General features: G+C 42.9%; 1 protein-coding gene across 2 annotated transcripts in view; it reads left to right on the plus strand.

The window, feature by feature from the left end:
• The window catches only part of lingo2b (leucine rich repeat and Ig domain containing 2b), a 192,190-nt gene extending 175,636 nt beyond the window's left edge, over positions 1–16,554 (plus strand). For both annotated transcript variants that reach the window (XM_061895052.1, XM_061895053.1), the window contains one exon: positions 5,709–16,554. In XM_061895052.1, coding sequence (XP_061751036.1) covers positions 5,750–7,615 — 1,866 coding nt within the window. In that variant the 5' untranslated portion in view covers positions 5,709–5,749 and the 3' untranslated portion in view covers positions 7,616–16,554. The remainder of the gene's footprint in view (positions 1–5,708) is intronic.
• The last annotated feature ends 3,771 nt before the right edge of the window (positions 16,555–20,325 follow it).

Here is a 20,325-nt window from a genome sequence, read left to right on the forward strand (position 1 = left end):
CCGGGTTGGGGAGGAGACCCTGCCCCAAGTGAAAGAGTTCAAGTACTTAGGAGTCTTGTTCATGAGTGAGGTAAGAGTGGATCGTGTGGTCGACAGGCGGATTGGTGCGTCGTCTTCAGTAATGCGGACGCTGTATCGATCCGTTGTGGTGAAGAAGTAGTTGAGCTGGAAGGCAAAGCTCTTCATTTACCGGTCAATCTACGTTCCCCTCCTCACCTATGGTCATGAGCTTTGGGTTATGACCCAAAGGACAAGATCACGGGTACAAGCGGCCGAAATGATTTTCTTCCGCAGGGTGGCGGGGCTTGCCCTTAGAGATAGGGTGAGAAGCTCGGTCATCCGGGAGGAGCTCAAAGTAAAGCCGCTGCTCCTCCACATCGAGAGGAGCGAGAAGAGGTGGTTCGGCCATCTGGTCAGGATGCCACCCGAACGCCTCCCTAGGGAGGTGTTTAGGGCACGTCCGACCGATAGGAGGCGACGGGGAAAACCAAGGACAGTTGGAAAGACTATGTCTTCCGGCGGGTCTGGGAACGCCTCGGAATCCCCCGGGAAGAGCTGGACGAAGTGGCCGGGGAGAGGAAAGTCTGGGTTTCCCTGCTTAGGCTGCTGCCCCCACGACCCAACCTCTTTAAGAACTGTATTACTTAATTGCAATTATTTATCTAAAGGAATAAAAGTGTACGCATTAACGTTCCTGGTGGTAGATCATTTAATATTTTATTAAGCGACTTGTTGGCAAAAACAAAATAATTTTCATGAATTCATTTAATCCATGTTTTCAACTATGTTGCGGATTTAGGTAAACTTATTCTGTATTTGAATATATACCTCAATTTGTCACTTACTTGTATGTGTTTAGTATCACAAATGTACTATTTAAAAAATCTATTTTATTTTAAAACACTGTAATTGAAGCAGTTATATTCAGTGAAAGGCTTTTACTGTTTTTAAATTAAATATTTAAAAAAATATAGCAAGAAAATGTCTATTATAATATTTGACACTATATCAAAGCATGGGGCTTCACGGTGGAAGAGGGGTTAGTGCGTCTGCCTCACAATACGAAGTTCCTGCAGTCCTGGGTTCAAATCCAGGCTCGGGATCTTCCTGTGTGGAGTTTGCATGTTCTCCCCGTGAACGCGTGGGTTCCCTCCGGGTACTCCGGCTTCCTCCCACTTCCAAAGACATGCACCTGGGGATAGGTTGATTGGCAACACTAAATTGGCCCTAGTGTGTGAATGTGAGTGTGAATGTTGTCTGTCTATCTGTGTTGGCCCTGCGATGAGGTGGCGACTTGTCCAGGGTGTACCCCGCCTTCCGCCCGATTGTAGCTGAGATAGGCGCCAGCGCCCCCCGCAACCCCAAAAGGGAATAAGCGGTAGAAAATGGATGGATATCAAAGCATTATAACTGGTGAATGGCTTTAAAAAGACATGTAATGGAAAAAAGTAAGCCTTGGGAAAAAAATGTTAGCGTACCTAACATTAACACAGCCATTTTGGAGTATCGATGTCCTGGTATAGTCACATGATTGTCAAACTACAACAACACAGTCAATCAGGGACTTAATAAATGCAAGTAAAGCACAGAGCTGTATAGGACACACATTTTAGGACATTTACCGTCAACATGGCTTCTTAATGGGCTTCGATTTAGTTGGTTTACTTTGATGTGTGAGGCCTCCGTTGTACAAGAAATTAAGATTAAGTTAAATCAGATTTGTTGCAGCTGTATTTTAAAAATGTGCTAATCTTAAATGTAGAAAAAGCAAGACAAGGTTTGCCCTTCAAACTTTTCTGGGTGTCTATAGGCTTTCATAATTTTGTCAACGCCATAATGTCTGTAACTTGCAGAGACGGCATAAATTATACATGTACTTAATGCTTTGAAAGATGGGTCAGTGAAGGAATCACTAGTCCATCAGACTATAGCAGGAAGTAAACACAAAATAACCCTGAAAGTCTATATCTGACTTTGCATTTCAATATTTCATCCCGTCGTATCGTGAATCCAGCATGTGAATTCCCAGCAGAGCCAACAACAACAGAAGGAGCTCTGAAAAAAATGTATGCCGTGTAGACCTACAGGATGTGTGCGACGGGGTCATGTGTGCTTAGACATTAGCATTATGGGAGCAAACATTTACTGCCACTTCATTTGTGATTGTGTTTGTGGCAAATATGCACACGCACAAAATATCACCACCCAGGCTTTAAGCCTCACCACGGTGTAATGAGGGTCATTCCTCGCCACTCGACTGAAACATTCTCAGCACAAGAGATCTCCAGTTAGCCTGCAACCTTTTGTGCTACCCTGTGATGAACATTTCTCTGCAGATGATATTTCTTGCACTATGCCTTGCCCTGCTCTAAGTTTAATTCCATTATTTTCACCGAGCCAGAAAAGTGACAGTTCATTAAAGGTGCAAAGAACCTTTGGACTCCTCTAGGGAGATTTAAGGTGTAAAAAGGCAGAGAGCAAACAAATGAAAATAGTCTGAACCGAGAATGGGGGAAACCTCTGTCACGATCCGCTACACCGATCGTTTATTGTTTGCTTTTGTGTATGTTTTGATCATGTTTTGGACTCTGCCGATCCCAGTATTTGAGCACTTCTTTGTTTGTATTCGTCACCATAGCGACTTCATTGGTTCCACCTGCACTGACGTCCGGCGCACACTTGTTTTTGATTAGCGTTTCTGTATTTATAGGTGCCTCCTCCCTTTGTTCTGCCTGAGTTCTTCACTTGCTTTTTGAAAACACTCACGTTCGATTATCTGGTCCTGTTTTTGGCTTGCTAAGTTCCACCTTAGCTTTTGGGCGCACGACACGCGCAGCTTTTGGACTTTACCTCAGTGCAAGTGTTAGCCTAGCTCCCCATGCATTGCATGCGCTTTCTTTTGTCTTTGCATCTGTGTTCTTTTGTCATTTTATAAATTAAATCCAGCTCCTACCTGCTTACTTGCTTGTCTGGTCCCATGCATCTTGAGTTGACACATCCGCGCATCACAATGCGCACCGAACGTGACAGGAAGAACTCAGCATCTCGTCATCTCGCATGGGGCATGGAGCCGTCGCCGCGCATGAAAGTGCCGCTCCCGACGACTTCTTCCGCGGACAGCAACAAGTCCACTCCAGCCCAGTTTTCCCCGTTGAGGTTTGGCAAATCCGTTTCTTTTTGTTTTAAACCAGTTATCTACTTGGCAGTTTGGCAAAAAGCTACCTGCCATTGACATTCCTCCACTTCCGCGTGTCGACGTCGCCCCTCCCACAGGGGATGACGTCATTCTCCAAGAATTTTTTTTTGAAGCAATTTTTTCCCTCTGTAAGCCCCCCACTAAGGATTTTCACTCTAAAAGTAATTTTTATGACATATTTTTTTCCTAATTTAGTTTTCCTCAGTCCTTTGATTTTCTAACCCCACCCTCTGTGACTTTGGCTCCACCCCCAGTAACTTTGTCTCCCACCAAGTCTGCCCCCTTCCTAACCTCCCTCCTCCCTCCCATGGGGTCAGTCTCTGGTCATGAGGAGCCCGTCTGGAATCCGGGTCTTGAGGGGAGGGCTAGTGATAGTAGCTGTGCTACGGAGGTGGCACAGCTACGAACCACTAAGCCGCGACGTCCTCCTAGGCCTCCTCCACCGGCCCCTCGGCTAGCTGTTCCTACTCATAGTCCGTGTTCTAACCCAGGCCCTAGTTCTAGTTCTAGTCCTGACCCGACCTCTGGTCCGACTTGTAGACGACTCCTGGTCCAACTCGTAGACTGACGCGTAGTCCGAGTCCTGGTCCGAGTCCTGGTCCAAGTCCTGGTCCGAGCCCGGGTCCATGTCTTAGTCCTGGCCCTAGATATTGTATTAGTCCTTGTTCTAGTCCCTGTCCAAGTACTTGTTGTAGTCCCAGTCCTCTTCGTAGTCATCTTTGTTCTAGTCCAACTCGTAAACTGATGTGTAGTCAGAGTCCTGTTCTGTTTCTAGTTGTAATTGTAGTCCGAGTCCTGGTCCGAGTTCAGTTTCACCTGGTAGTCATCGTAGTCATAGTCCCACTCGTAGACTGATGTGTAGTCCGAGTCCTGTTCCGAGTTCAGTTTCTTGTCGTGGTCGTAGTCCGAACCCTAGTCCTTGTCCAAGTTCTTGCCCGAGCCCCAGTGTGACTGTAAGTCCTAGTCCTTGCCCAAGTTTTTGCCCGAGCCCCAGTATGACTGTTAGTCCTGGTCCTTGCCCAAGTCCTTGCCCAAGCCCTAGTTTGATTGTTAGTCCTGGTCCTTGCCCAAGTCCTTGCTCAAGCCCTAGCGTTACTGATAGCCTGTGTCGTTGTCTTAGTCTCACTCCTAGTCTTTGTCTTATCCCCGGTTCTAGTCTGACTCGTAGACTGAGTCGTAGTCCGAGTCCTAGCCTCAAGCTGGTTCACGCACCAGCCCCTGACTTTTGGCTGGATCACACTCCAGCACCTGACCTCTGGCTGGATCACACTCCAGTGCTTGCCTCAACGACGACGACTCTGCCTTATCCCTCAATGTCGAGGACGGTGCCTGCTCCGCAGCTGAAGCCAACACCTGCTCCGCGGCTGAAGCCAACACCTGCTCCGCGGCTGAAGCCGGCCTCTGCACCTGATCGTCTGCCGGCCTCTGCACCTGATCGTCTGCCGGCCTCTGCACCTGCTCCTCTGCCGGCCTCTGCACCTGATCATCTGCCGGCCTCTGTACCTGCTCCTCTGCCGGCATCAGCACCTGCTCCTCTGCTGGCATCCACACGAGCATCGGTGCCGGCTTCGGCTGCAGCCCCCGCACCGTCGTCTGCTGCTGCCAAGCCTCCTCCACGTCGGCCACGGGTGTGGGCGTACCCCGGGCGTCCACCTCAGCGGGCGCGAACACCTCCACTCCGGCCACGGCTGTGTCCCTATCCCGGGCGTCCTCCTTGGAGGACGCGCCCTGGTCTTCGTCAGCCACTAAGGTGGCCTCTGCGGTTCCGGCCACCCAGACTGTGTTTGCAGTGACGTTCCACCCGCCGCCGCCACTTGTTGTGTCCACAGTGGATTCGGGGACACTGTACTTGCCGACCCTCCGCCAAGCCCTCCCGCCGCCCTCCCGTCACGTTTGGACTGTCTGGTTTTGGGAAGGGGTTGTCTGTATATTGGGTTTTTTGGGGCATCTGGGATCTGCCCCTTAAGGGGGGGTAATGTCACGATCCGCTACACCGATCGTTTATTGTTTGCTTTTGTGTATGTTTTGATCACGTTTTGGACTCTGCCGATCCCAGTATTTGAGCACTTCCTTGTTTGTATTCGTCACCATAGCGACTTCATTGGTTCCACCTGCACTGACGTCCGGCGCACACTTGTTTTTGATTAGCGTTTCTGTATTTATAGCTGCCTCCTCCCTTTGTTCTGCCTGAGTTCTTCACTTGCTTTTTGAAAACACTCACGTTCGATTATCTGGTCCTGTTTTTGGCTTGCTAAGTTCCACCTTAGCTTTTGGGCGCACGACACGCGCAGCTTTTGGACTTTACCTCAGTGCTAGTGTTAGCCTAGCTCCCCATGCATTGCATGCGCTTTCTTTTGTCTTTGCATCTGTGTTCATTTGTCATTTTATAAATTAAATCCAGCTCCTACCTGCTTACTTGCTTGTCTGGTCCCATGCATCTTGAGTTGACACATCCGCGCATCGCAATGCGCACCGAACGTGACAACCTCTAACATATTTCTTTGTCTGACAGGGCCGGATCGTGATGGTGTTCTGGACCTATAGAACCGTGCGATGACAGTGGGCAACGTGGGTAAAAGAGTCATGCGACACCCGACCCCGCACTACCACCTCTTCCTGGGTGGGGCCATACTTCTACTCTTGGCCAGCTCGACAATGAGCTGTCCCGCCCGATGCGAGTGCTCTGCCCAGACTAAGTCGGTGAGCTGCCACCGCAGGCGTCTGAGCACCATCCCCGAAGGCATTCCAATCGAGACTCGAGTCCTGGATCTCAGCAAGAACAAGTTACGCATAATCACACCAGACAATTTCTCTTCATTCCAGCAGCTAGAGGACCTGGATCTCAGCGACAACCTTATCAGTGTGGTGGAAATCGGATCATTCCGTTGTCAACTCGCTCTCCGCTCATTGAACTTACGCAGTAACATGCTTCAGCTCGTTCCTGCGGGCGTGTTGTCAGGCTTGACCAACCTCACCCGGCTTGACCTCAGCCACAATAGACTGGTGGTTCTACTGGACCACGCCTTTCAAGATTTGCGCAAGTTAGCATCGCTTGAAGTGGGTGACAATGAACTTGTTTTCATCTCTCAGAGGGCCTTCTTGGGATTAACTGGACTTCTGAGTCTGACACTGGAACGTTCCAACCTCACTGTGGTCCCAACTGATGCTCTATCACACTTACACAACCTAGTGGAACTATCTATGCGGCATTTAAGTGTCACTTTTCTGAAGCCTTTCTCCTTCAAGAGGCTATCACACCTCCGCCGACTCGAGATTGATTACTGGCCTTGGCTGGAAACTCTACCCCCTCTCTCGTTGCATGGCCTCAACCTCACAACCTTATTCATAACTAACACTAATCTTTCTGCCTTCCCCGGTGCAGCTTTGCGCCACCTTCCCTACCTCACACATCTCAACTTGTCTTTTTGCCGCATTCAGCATATCCATCAAGGAGAGCTAGGCCACCTCCCGCATTTGATGGAGCTTCGTCTCCAAGGGGCTCAGCTTATTTCTATTGAGCCCTTTGCATTTACTAGCCTGAAATCTTTGAAACTATTGGATGTGTCACAAAACCGCCTGGACTCTCTGGAGAGGGGGGTGTTTGCATCACCAGACAGCCTCCAGAGGCTTTGTCTGGGTGGAAACCCCTTGGTGTGTGATTGCAGATTGCTTTGGTTGCTGAATAGCTACAGGCCCCCTTCCCTGCATATTCTTGACCTCCAGCCTGAGTGCAGCGCCCCTGAGCACCTTTTGGGAAAAACTCTGCGTGAGCTCAACGAACCACTGGTCTCCAGGTACATGACCTGCACCAAGCCTCAAATCGGACCAAACACAACACAGCTGCTGATGGCTGATGAGGGTCAACCAGCCCGCTTGAGCTGCACGGCGGAGGGAGCGCCGCGGCCGTCAGTGGTCTGGATTACGCCTCACAGACGCTATGTCACAAGCAAGAGCAGCGGCAGGGTGGAAGTCCAACCAGATGGCACCCTGGAAATCAAGGCGGCAGAACTGCATGACAGCGGGGTGTACTTGTGTGTAGCGAGTAACCCTGCTGGCAATGCCAGCTTGTCTGCCTCTTTAGCTGTGAAGAGTCTGGGCATTGGGGACAGATCTCACAATAGCAACAGGAGCTCGAATTCTTTGACAGAATCCAACAACACTTGGGGGAACGGCACCGTGTTATACAACATGACACTCCCCTTAGACATTAAGACTATCATTATATCCACAGCCATGGGCTGCCTGTCTTTCCTAGGTGTAGTCATCTTCTGCTTCCTGCTTCTGTTCGCCTGGAGCCGAGGGAAAGGACGGCACAAGAGCAACTTTGACATTGAGTATGTCCCGCGCAAATCAAACGGGGCCTCCAATGAAGTAACAGAAACAAGCGGCCCTCGGCGAGTCAATATGAAAATGATTTGAATGTGACCCACACACGACGACAACACCATGCACACATATCAGCTGAAAAATTGTTTTATATGACGCAGTGGATTTGTGACAAATGAAAGTGATGTATTAATATAGTGGCCGTCAATGAAGGTGATCTTGTGATCATGTGACTATCAAAGTGAAACCGTGAACGTGTTTATGAAATACTGTCCTCATACATCGCATTCAATATAATTCTATAACCAACATATCAATATGGGAGTGATATAGTGCTGCACTCGGCATGTGTATCAGTGGTGATGTGATGAGTAATGATGTTGTCGACTCGCCGTGACATCAAGGTGTAAGACAGAGCTACTGGGGGTAACGGGAGATATTCAGTGAGCGGCGATAGCTATCATCACTGCAATATGTCAGGACTAAATTGTCAACTACCCATCCTAGCTGCAGTGTGAAAGGTGTGTGTTGTGTTTGCGTGCACCAGTGTGCGCATGTTGCATATGTGTCTTTCTTTGTGCATGTGCACGCATTGCCTTTCTTATCATATGAAAATGATGTTCGAAGCATTTTTCCAGGCCTCTGTTCTTGTTGGAAACAGTTTTGTCACAGGTGATCATATACAGCATATTTTTATGCAAAATCACACTTGTTAAATACTAAAGAGTTGGGGTGTAACGGTACGCCATGGTCACGGTTTTATAAGATCACCGCTAAGCTAAAAGAACAAAATGCAAAACATAAAACTTGTGAACAACTTTGAAGATTTTCATAATGAAATGAAAAAAATGTGAACTCCTGGCAGATAAATTATTTTTTTTACCAATATGGTGTGTGTGTTAACTACAAGGACAACAAAGTCCTAAGAAGAACATAGTGAACCAGGATTTCATAAGTTGGTCGACTTACTGGGACCGACAAAGCAAGTTTGACCATACCAAATAATACATGTCGGTAAAAATGACTTAATTCAGTTTTTAGACTCTGCATAGGAGGCAGTATGGTGGTTAGTGCTGGTGCCTCACAATAAGGCAATCCTGGGCTAGGGGTCTTTCTGTGTGGGGTTTGCATGTTCTCCCCGTGACTGCATGGGTTCTCCCCAGGTAGTCCGGCTTCCTCCCACCTCCAAAGACATGCACCTGGAGATAGGTTGATTGACAACACTTAAATGGCCCTTATGTGAGAATATGAGTGTGACTCTTGTGTATCAGTTGGCCCTGCGATGAGATGGCTACTTGTCCAGGGTGTACGCCGCCTTCCGCCCCAATGCAGCTGGGATAGGCTCCAGCTACTCCCGTGACCCCAAGAGGGACAAGCGGTAAAAAAATGGATGAATGGATGAACTATGCATAGGGTCAATGCAAAACAAACTTTGGGCTGAAAATGCCCCCCAGACCATACTTTGAACACATTTGGTTTACATTTTCTATTGACAGTGCAAAAATGCAGACAAGTGTACAGTGTATTTGACCTATGATTATTACACTTTGGAATTTTGATTAATCAAAATGAATCCCAGTAAATTACTCGCTTGCATAGATTAAATTAATATGCAAAAATGCAATGTTATTGTCAGAATGTCATACAGGAACATTTTTAAATGTTTGACTTGAATCCTCTTAAAGAGGCTTTTTGCAATTTGCTAACAGTTACATTTGTCAAACTGAAAAATATAACAAGAACACCATTGGCTAGTTATGTTACCATTACTGGTTAATAAGATAACACATTTGCTTTAATACCGTCTATAATTTTTACAATTACTAAGTTTATGTAATACAAATTTTTGCTGACCTGAAAACAAAAGATTGGTATTTATGGAGGTGACTCGCCCTGTCTTGTCTACACGTACGCACAGGGAGGTAATTTTATTGTTATGATTGAATATACATTTAATAATGTGAAATCAATTTTATTAGGTAAAAACACCCAAAGCTAATCTGCATGCACGTGTTATGTACCAACATGGTTACGTCATGACATCCTCGAAGCCGTAAATGGGTGGGATATAGTATAAGTCTTAAAATGCACTGGAAAGTTAGCGCAATCTATGTAATTTAAGTTTTAAGTTATTTCCTCAAAGCTTTTTAACGGTATTATTTGAAATTCCGTTGGGGTGTATTTTAAAGTGAAATTTGCAATCATTAAGTCTCCTTACTTATTGCACTGCCGTATATGCTCACCGACCGTATAGCAACTGGTGCCGCCTTTCAGGTAACCATACGCGGTTCAGGTAAAGGAGCGTAAGCGGACAAAATGATCTGTGTTAATCGTTAATTAATGCAATCTTTTTTTGTGATTAATCATATAATTTAACACACTAACTTTGACAGCCCAATTTTTTGGTTTATTATTTTGTTTACATTGATAAAATATGTAAATTAAAGCCAGAAAGTGGAAATTTTCACAAACTGCAAGCTTTAACCAAGATAGTTTTCAAACTCTATTTCTCCTTCGCACCATGCCTAGCCATGACTCAAGCTAGCCAAAGGCTGGGCTGCATTGTAATTGTTTACTGAGTGGACATGTAACAGCGAGGCACGTTTCATGTCTCTCATTTTTAATGTTTGACGTGTGGAAAATCGCTTCTGTACCAAACCCGAAGTATCATCCCAAACAATGAAATTACAAACACAAGTACCGTTACACCTCTACTAACGAGAAATGCTGCATACATTGAGAAATAGTTCTCCTCGCAGAATGAGTCTAACATATGTGAAAATAACTAAACTCAAGGGAAGATTGCAGCTTACTTTAATGTGAGGTGTTCGCTTTGTCTTGATCAAAGAGTTACCTTTTCAAGACAGGACAGAGAAATAACAACACTTTTCGGAGGCGTTAGTACAGGAGCAAATCTTGCGGCATGTTAAAGGTGTTTTATAACACAATAAGTCACGGCAGTTTTTGTTGCCAGAGAAAATCCCTTGATATGAAATAAAAGACTCTGCGGTCAGACACAATGTCAAAGATTTACTGGATTTTGCCCTCTTTGGCACAAGACAAAGTTAAGCCTCACAAATTTATAGCTTAAATTTCCCCACATTTTTTTTTTTTTTTTTTTTAACCCACTTCTCCAATTCCTTCCCACGGCACGAACGGGCTCTGGCTATTTAAATAGGTGTCAATTTCAAATTTGTAGTGAGATATCTTGTATTGTTATGTGGATTTGTTTGCAAATATTTCAATGTCTGGGTTGGGGCGGGTGATTTGTATGGCAGGGATGAACGGGTTTCTTTGTGTGATTCTGTTGTGATTAAAAAAAAAGTTCAAGGTTGTGTAATTGTTTTCATAGGACAAATTTATGGGTTATTTTCAAAAGAAAATAAATATTAAACATAAACCCTTGAAACTGGCATTGTATTTGAAATGATGCCTTAAGTAAGGGTAGGCCGAACAATGTGGCTGGGCTATGTTTACATCTGCTACCGGTCTATCACGGAGGGTGTGTTAGTCGATCGCCAGCCAGGCATTAAGAAATAGACCTAAAAATTAGCGATCATCAATCTTCACTATGACTTCACTTTCATCACTTGATTGACATTCACGGCACCCAAGTGTCTTGTGAGATGACACTGGTTGCAGCAAGATCATTATTAAGAATAAATGACCGACTGGAGGGCGAGAAACACTTTTTATTTAAACAGAATTTTGCGCTGCACCTGCTGTAAAAACTCGAAAGACCGACTGCACAGTTCCTGTCTTCACAATAAAAGCGCTGCTTCATCCTGCCTGCGCTAACAAAATAAGAGTCTAGGGAAGCTAGTGCGCACAAGCTAGTAAGCTAAGGAGTTTGTCACCAATGTATTTCTTGTAAAGTGTATAAAAACGAATATGGAAGCTGGACACATAAGATGACAACAACCAACCACTTTCATGTGGTATTGGACAGAAAGAAGGATTTTTTTTTCTCCTCGTTTGAAAATGCGGATGTTATCAATGCAAGTCATCAGAATCAGGTAATACACCAACTTATATTATTGTCTTCTTGAAAGAAAGGAATGTTAAACATGCTTGAATTTTCATTAAACACCTTTAACTTGCTAACAAAAATATCTCTTTCATAAATGCATAAATATAAATTATATATATGAATGAGGTAGATTCCCTCGATTTGGTCAAGTGAGAAGTAACTTCGCATGCATAAAACGTTTGGGCATCCCTGGTTTAGAGCAATGGCTGGCTTAGAACATTCGTCTCTTATGCCGTAGAACCCAGGTTTGAGTCCCTGGTGGAACAGAAGCAGTGACTAAACCAAGTGCTTTAGTATTAGTTCTATGAGTAACATCAATTTCAAGCTGTACTTTGTGTATTGAATTGATTTGCATTAATAGTATATTAGCGAGGAGTGGGCAAATTTTGGTATTACCGATATTGATATATATCTTATTTGCCTACTGTACATACAGTATTACCTCAACTTACGAGGTTAATTGGTTCTGTGACTGAGTGCATCACTCAAAACACTTGTATCTCAAATAAAGTTGTCCATTGAACACGAATGAAATCAATTGGTGCTTGGTCCCACCAAACAACACAATTTGACATGTTACGTGCCTTTACAAAAAACTTTTAGATAGGAAATATTGGAAAAAAACAATACAATAGAATCTACTACTAACAATTACAGTAATTGTATTGCGTAATTAACAATAACGTACAGAGTGTGCCTCTATTCCAGCTGCTTCTTCATCAAACACACCATCAGCTACTTTTCCATATGTTCATCAATATCCTTCTTCACCACTGTCTTCCTCCCACACTTAGAAAAAAAATATGATGTCCATCTTTAGCTGCTGTATACGCTAATGCTAGCAAGTAAGACAAGATGTTTTGGTCGGATCTTACGGGTTTCAATGTGACATTTTCTATGCCAAATAATGGTCATATTTCAAATATTTGCTTGCAACTTAAAGCATAATAACTATCCTCAAATACTCTTAAATTGAGCGCCCTTGTATTATTCAAAATGTAGTTTTTTTAATCAATTAGTGTTTTACCATTGTTGACCCTGATTAGAATCAGAATAAAACACAGCCAAACAAAACAAATGTATAGGTATTTTGAATCCCATTTAGCATATTTTAACCTGCTGAACAATATAACAGGAAATTTATAAAACAATACAGTATACCACGGGTCGGCAACCCAAAATGTTGAAAGACCAAAAATAAACAATCTGTGTGGATCCGCAAAAAATTCAAAGCCTTATATAAGTGTAATAATGAAGGCAACACATAATGTAAGTGCCTATATTAGCTATATTACCCTACTATAAAAGGCTGACGCAAATATTTGTTGACAGAAATGTAATTAAATTTTTATTCTACACATTTTTGCAACATTGGAAATCATTAGTAAAATGGATGCTTCTCACAGGATGAGATAACTTCTGGAAATTACTGGCTCAGAATGGCCAAAGGTATAGATGTGTATATCCAAGTTTAAGGAAATGGCAGGTTGTCTTCTTCTAAAGGATTCATTACAATCTTTGCAAGCTAGGTAATGTTTGCTGTGGTCTGGAACAACATGGCACACAAGCAACAATCAGAAATGCAGCCAAGATTACATACAGATAATGTGTCATGAGACGTGCAAATATAAATTAAATACACAGAGGACATAAGTAGAGGAAATTAAATGAGTTAAAATATACCTACAAATGAGGGATAACAATGCAGTAAGTACATACAGCTAACCTAAATAGTATTTTAGCATTGATTAGCTTGCAGTCATATATTGACCGAATAACATCAACAAAGCTCACCTTTGTGCGTTCACGCACATCATAAAATATTTGGTGGACAAAATGAGACAAAGAAGGAGTGGCACAAAACACATCTATAGTTGTACATGTAAACAAACTACGATGACTTTAAAGATCACTGAAATTAGTAGGACAAAACGGTGCTTGCCAAATAGTCTCTTCAGTGAAGCATGTATAACATAAACAGAGGGATTTCTAACAATTAGGCAGGCGTGTGTCATGTTTATTGTCCTACAGAAAATATATTAAAACAAAAAAATATACAGTATTTTTCTTCATCTTTTTCCATTTTCACACATCTCTGAAAGAGGTCCAGGGAGCCACTAGGGCGGCGCTAAAGAGCCAGTATACTGTAAGACAATGCAAAATAATACAGATATCCCCTTACGCTATATTTTGTTTGAGTAAAATTATATTGACATTGCAAAATAAATAAACAAAAGCAAAAACAAGTATGGGCTCTCAGTCGTTCTGTGTATAAAACCTTACCTGAATTTGCAAACAATTCATGGGATTCAATGATTCTTTGTCGTCAACTATTCCATACATGCATGACACATGGAAGAATTAAAGAGCCGTCTCTTTTTCACCTGTACTCTGGTGTAAATTTCCAGAGTCGAGAGCGAGTGGCCTCTGCATCCAAGCTCGCCGCCAAACACCTTGTTGGATCAAAGACCAGAATAGGAAAAATTACATATCAAAGAGATGCTAAAATATTGTCTTTACAAAAAAAACACAATTCCTCAGAAAAACCACTCAAGTCCAGATAGGGGAAAAAAAAACGCACTGACTGATTTATTTATTTAAATAAAGTCCCAGAGACAAGATCAACAGTACAAAGAAGATATTTGTGAAAATAAGCAGAAGACAATTGAAAAATATCAATCTCATCACACTAATATTGGTATTTGGATCGATCCGTCTACCCTTAATATTATCCTTAAGAATATTTCTGTCTTTTCTCCTAGATCCACCACAGTGCATGAATCCACTTCTCTCCACTACTTCTGAATGTTCTTGGAAAAGGTCTTTTTTTTTTGCATTTGTCTTTGAAATCCTTTGAGAAAAACCAAAGTTGCTGCTGCTGTAAGTAACACATAAAGACACAATAAACATTTTTAATAGGTGTGCTTTTATAAGTTGTATTCACCAAACGTGACGTCCGGCTCGTTAAATATGGGAGACTCGAAGTAGTGGTCAAGTGAGTGTCTGTTGTCTAGGTGTTCCGAATAGCATCTTGCCATTAAAAAAAAAAACCAAAAAAACCCCTATTGTTGTTTTAGGCAGTTAAAACTGTTCAAATGGCGAAAAGGATAAAAGCTTCTTTAGGCTTCCTCAAGAGGAAATTAAGAAGGGCGAAATAGGGCAAGATTTTACAACATGTAATTTGCGTCTTATATGTGACCATAGGATGAACAAATATATTATGGTACTAAGAATATAGTGGTCAAAACAATTAGTTTTATAGCAAATGTGCCCAAAGTGCGGCACAGGGACCATTTGTGGTCTGTGACTCCTCTGTCATTGTTCCTAGGCACTTTACAAAATACAAAAACAACATAAAATGAAAAAAAATTCAACTTCAGCAAAAATGGGAAAAACAGCAAGAAGCACAATGGGGAAAAAACAAAATGTTGACAACAGTCAATATAAATAATATTTTTTGTTATTCCCCCCTCGGAAGAAGAAAATAACCCCCACCATGCCCACTCTCCACCGTGACAATAAACAGTAAAATTTGCCTTTAAAATTGTTGTAAGTATACCTCTGCATAACATTGTAAGCTTATTAACTTTAAAGGAAACAACACACCGGTCTTTTCTTGTTACAGTGACGCCAAGGGCTACATAAACTTCATCATATTGCGGTACGGTGGTGTTTATAGGTATGTTCCCCGAGGTCACAGGCGACCCCCCCGCCATGCCGAGCCCGGCATCGCACTGCGCCCCATTAGGGGGGCCCGTTCCACTAGTCAGGTTTTTTTCATTCAAAAGGCACACCGGATTATAAGGCGCATTATTCATATTATATATTTTTTTTTATAAGTTGAAAACACTTCCTTGTGGTCTACATAACATGTAATCGTGGTTATTTGGTCAAAATGTTGCATGGATTATGTTTTACAGACCATCTTCATGTCACTTTCTGACAGTTGCTTCAGGGTGCGTTGTTTTGTGGGCGGCCTTATGTACGTGGTTCACCTTCGCAGGGGTCTCTTCCCGTAATCTTTGTTGTTGCAGTGTAGCGTGCATGGATGGGAGTGGAAGAAGTGACAAAAGATGGAGCTATCTGTTTTAATGACATTCAAACTTTACTCTAATCCAGTGGTTCGTAACCTTGGTTCGATCGAACCCTAGGGGTTCAGTGAGTCCGCCTCAGGGGTTCGGCGTAACCTCCGCCACGGAGGTAAAGACACATTCGACTTTTCGTGTAAATAAGTTCTCCCTATCAGCGTATTATGGATACCCCGAAACAATTTTCCCTCTAATTTTGCATCTGATTTGCAGGTTGTTTGATTGATCTATTTGAAACTTTTACTAGCAGATTGCAAAGAAAGAGAATACATTATATGAAACAGTACAGTTTACACAGTTCAGTACATATTCCGTACAATTGACCACTAAATGGTAACACCCAAATAAGTTTTTTAACTTGTTTAAATCGGGGTCCACGTTAATCAATTCATGGTAATGTGTTTAAGGTGTGTAATTTGTTGTGAGTTCATGCATTGTGTTGGTTTTGTTCTTTGAACAAGGTGATGTTCATGCATGGTTCATTTTGTGCACCAGTAAAAAAAATATAACTTTTTCTTGAATATGAAAAAAATAAAAAATAATAATTTTTCACTAAAGAAGGGTTCGGTGAATGCGCATATGAAAGTGATGGGGTTGGGTACCTCCAACAAGGTTGAGAACCACTGCTCTAATCAATAACAGAGCACCATCTCCTCAGTTCACTAGTGCAACAATAGTGAAAAACCCGTCTGACCGGAACTTTCTAATTACTAAAGTTACATGAGTGAATTATCTAAACCCCAGTTTTAGCACTTGCATAGTGAGATACAAGTTAGAACATTACGCTACTTCATACTATAAATGGCAACAGCGGAGGATAAGTGCCCGATAACAAAAAGCTCAATCAATCAATCAATGTTTATTTATATAGCCCTAAATCACAAATGTCTCAAAGGACTCTACAAACCACTACGACTACGGCATCCTCGGAAGAACCCACATAAGGGCAAGGAAAACTCACACCCAGTGGGCAAGGAGAATTCACACCCAGTGGGACGCTAGTGACAATGATGACTATGAGAAACCTTGGAGAGGACCTCAAATGTGGGCAACCCCCCCCACTAGGGGACCGAAAGCAATGGATGTCGAGCGGGTCTAACATGATACTGTGAAAGTTCAATCCATAGTGGCTCCAACACAGCCGCGAGAGTTCAGTTCAAAGCGGATCCAAGACAGCAGCGAGAATCTCGTCCACAGGAAACCATCCCGAGCGGGGTCGGATCAGCAGCGTAGAGATGTCCCCAACCGATACACAGGCGAGCGGCCCATCCTGGGTCCCGACGAGCGGTCCATCCTGGGTCCAGACTCTGGACAGCCAGTACTTCATCCATGGTCATCGGACCGGACCTCCTCCACAAGGGAGGGGGGGACATAGGAGAAAAAGAAAAGAAGCGGCAGATCAACTGGTCTAAAAAGGAGGTCTATTTAAAGGCTAGAGTATACAAATGAGTTTTAAGGTGAGACTTAAAAGCTTCTACTGAGGTTGCATCTCGAACTGTTACCGGGAGGGCATTCCAGAGTAATGGAGCCCGAACGGAAAAAGCTCTATAGCCCGCAGACTTTTTTGGGGCTTTAAGAATCACTAATAAGCCGGATTCTTTTGAACGCAGATTTCTTGCCGGGACATATGGTACAATACAATCGGCAAGATAGGATGGAGCTAGACCGTGTAGTATTTTATACGTAAGTAGTAAAACTTTAAAGTCACATCTTAAGTGCACAGGAAGCCAGTGCAGGTGAGCCAGTATAGGCGTAATATGATCAAACTTTCTTTTTCTTGTCAAAAGTCTAGCAGCCGCATTTTGTACCAACTGTAATCTTTTAATGCTAGACACGGGGAGACCCGAAAATAATACATTACAATAATCGAGACGAAAAGTAACAAACGCATGAATAATGATCTCAGCGTCGTTAGTGGACAAAATGGAGCGAATTTTTGCGATATTACGGAAAAGAAAGAAGGCCGTTTTAGTAACGCTTTTAATGTGTGACTCAAAGGACAGAGTTGGGTCGAAGATAATACCCATATTTTTTACCGAATCACCTTGTTTAATTATTTGGTTGTCAAATGTTACAGTTGTATTATTAAATAGAGGTTGGTGTCTAGCAGGACTGTTAATCAGCATTTCCGTTTTTTTGGCGTTAAGTTGTAAAAAATTAGCGGACATCCATTGTTTAATTTCATTAAGACACGCCTCCAGCTGACTACAGTCCGGCGTGTTGATCAGCTTTAGGAGCATGTAGAGTTGGGTGCCATCAGCATAACAGTGAAAGCTAACACCGTATTTGCGTATGACGTCATCCAGCGGCAGCATGTAGATGCTGAAGAGTGCAGGGCCAAGGACCGGACCCTGGGGAACTCCACACGTTACCTTAAAGGGGAACATTATCACCAGACCTATGTAAGCGTCAATATATACCTTGATGGCGCAGAAAAAAGACCATATATATTTTTAACCGATTCCCGAACTTTAAATGGGTGAATTTTGGTGAATTAAACGCCTTCCTGTTTATTGCTCATGTGGTGATGACGTCAGAACGTGAGGTCGCCGAGGTAATACAGCCGCCATTTTCATTTTCAACACATTACAAACACCGGGTCTCAGTTCTGTTATTTTCCGTTTTTTCGACTATTTTTTGGAACCTTGGAGACATCATGCCTCGTCGGTGTGTTGTCGGAGGGTGTAACAACACTAACAGGGAGGGATTCAAGTTGCACCACTGGCCCGAAGATGCGAAAGTGTCTGCCGCCAGACCCCCATTGAATGTGCCAAAGTGACTCCCCATTTTACCGGCGATGACAGACATGGCACAGAGATGTATGGATAACCTGCAGATGCTTTGCAACGATAAAGTCAAAGAAATCCCAAAGGTGAGTTATGTTGTTGTTGACTTATGTGCTAATCAGACATATTTGGTTGCGGCGTGACTGCCAACTAATCGATGCTAACATGCTATGCTAATCAATGCTAACATGCTATGTACCGGCGGTGCTAAGGCAGACATGGAACAGAGATGTATGGATAACCTGCAGATGTATTTGCAACGATAAAGTCAACAAAATCACAAAGGTGAGTTTTGTTGATGTTGACTGCCAGATAGTCGATGCTAACATGCTAGGCTAATCGAAGCTAACATGCTATTTACCGGCGGTGCTAAAGCAGACATGGCACAGAGATGTATGGATAACCTGCAGATGCATTTGCAACTATATTACGTTTCCTTCCACCCACATTTAATGGCAAAAAAACACTTGCCAATCGTCTGATTTAAGTTGCTCCAGTGTCGAGAGATGCGAAAGTCCTGATCGTTTGGTCCGCACATTTTACCGGCGATGCTAACACAGCTATTCGGTCATGCTATGGCTATGAATAGCATCAATAGCTATTCGCTTAAAAGCTTCAGTTTCTTCTTCAATAATTTCATACTCCAACCATCCGTTTCAATACATGCGTAATCAGTTGAATCGCTTAAACCGTTGAAATCCGAGTCTTAATCCGAGCTAATGTCCCTATATCTTGTTGTGCTATCTGCCATTGTTTGTTTACATTGGCAGCACTGTATGACGTCACAGGGAAATGGATGGTCGCATCGCTAATATCGAAAATCAAGCACTATAAAGCTGTTTTTAGGGATATTCAGGGACCGGTAAAATTTTGAAAAAAACTTCAAAAAATACAACAAGCCACTGGGAACTGATTTTTATTGTTTTTAACACGTTTGAAATCGTGATAATGTTCCCCTTTAACATAGTCTGAGGTCACACTGTTATGGGAGACGCACTGCACCCTGTCAGTAAGATAAGAGTTAAACAAAGACAGGCCTAAGTCTGATATACCAATTCGTGTTTCGATACGCTCTAATAAAATATTATGATCAACGGTATCGAAAGCAGCGCTAAGATCGAGGAGCAGCAACATAGATGATGCATCAGAATCCATCGTTAGCAATAGATCATAAGTCAATTTTGCGAGGGCTGTCTCAGTAGAGTGATTTGCCCTGAAACCGGATTGAAAGGTTTCACATAGATTGTTAGACGCTAAGTGTTCATTTAGCTGCCCTGCAACAATGTTTTCGAGGATTTTCGAAATAAAGGGAAGGTGAGACACCAGTCTGTAGTTCACCAAGAGGTTAGGATTGATGTTAGGTCTTTTAAGGAGAGGATGAATAACCGCTTTTTTGAATGCTAGGGGAACAGTGCCCGAGGAAAGTGATAAGTTTATAATATTTAGCACTGATGGACCTAATAATACAAAGAGCTCCTTGATAAGTTTCCCAGGAAGTGGGTTAAGTAAACTTGTTGTTTGTTTTATTCCATTTACACGTTGTAACAATTCTCCTAATGTTATTTAATCAAAACGAGAGAAACCATTTTGGATATTTGCAGTATCCGCCGTATATAGAGTCGTATCTGTGTTAATATAACCCAGTTGTAGCTGAGACGCATTGTCTTTAATCTACTTTCTAATAAGTTCTATTTTTTTATTAAAGAACTTCATAAAGTCATCTGTCGAATGGGTGGAGCTACTGGAAGGAGTCCCTTGTTGGGTTAGCAATGCTACTGTACTAAACAAAAATTTTGGATCGTTTTTATTAAGGCGGATGAGATTTGAGTAATAATTAGTTTTAGCTAAGGTAAGCATGCGTTTATAAGTTATTAAACTATCACTCCATGCTTGATGGTG

The sequence above is a fragment of the Nerophis ophidion genome, linkage group LG03 (assembly GCF_033978795.1).
Source record: "Nerophis ophidion isolate RoL-2023_Sa linkage group LG03, RoL_Noph_v1.0, whole genome shotgun sequence".
NCBI lineage: Eukaryota > Metazoa > Chordata > Actinopteri > Syngnathiformes > Syngnathidae > Nerophis > Nerophis ophidion.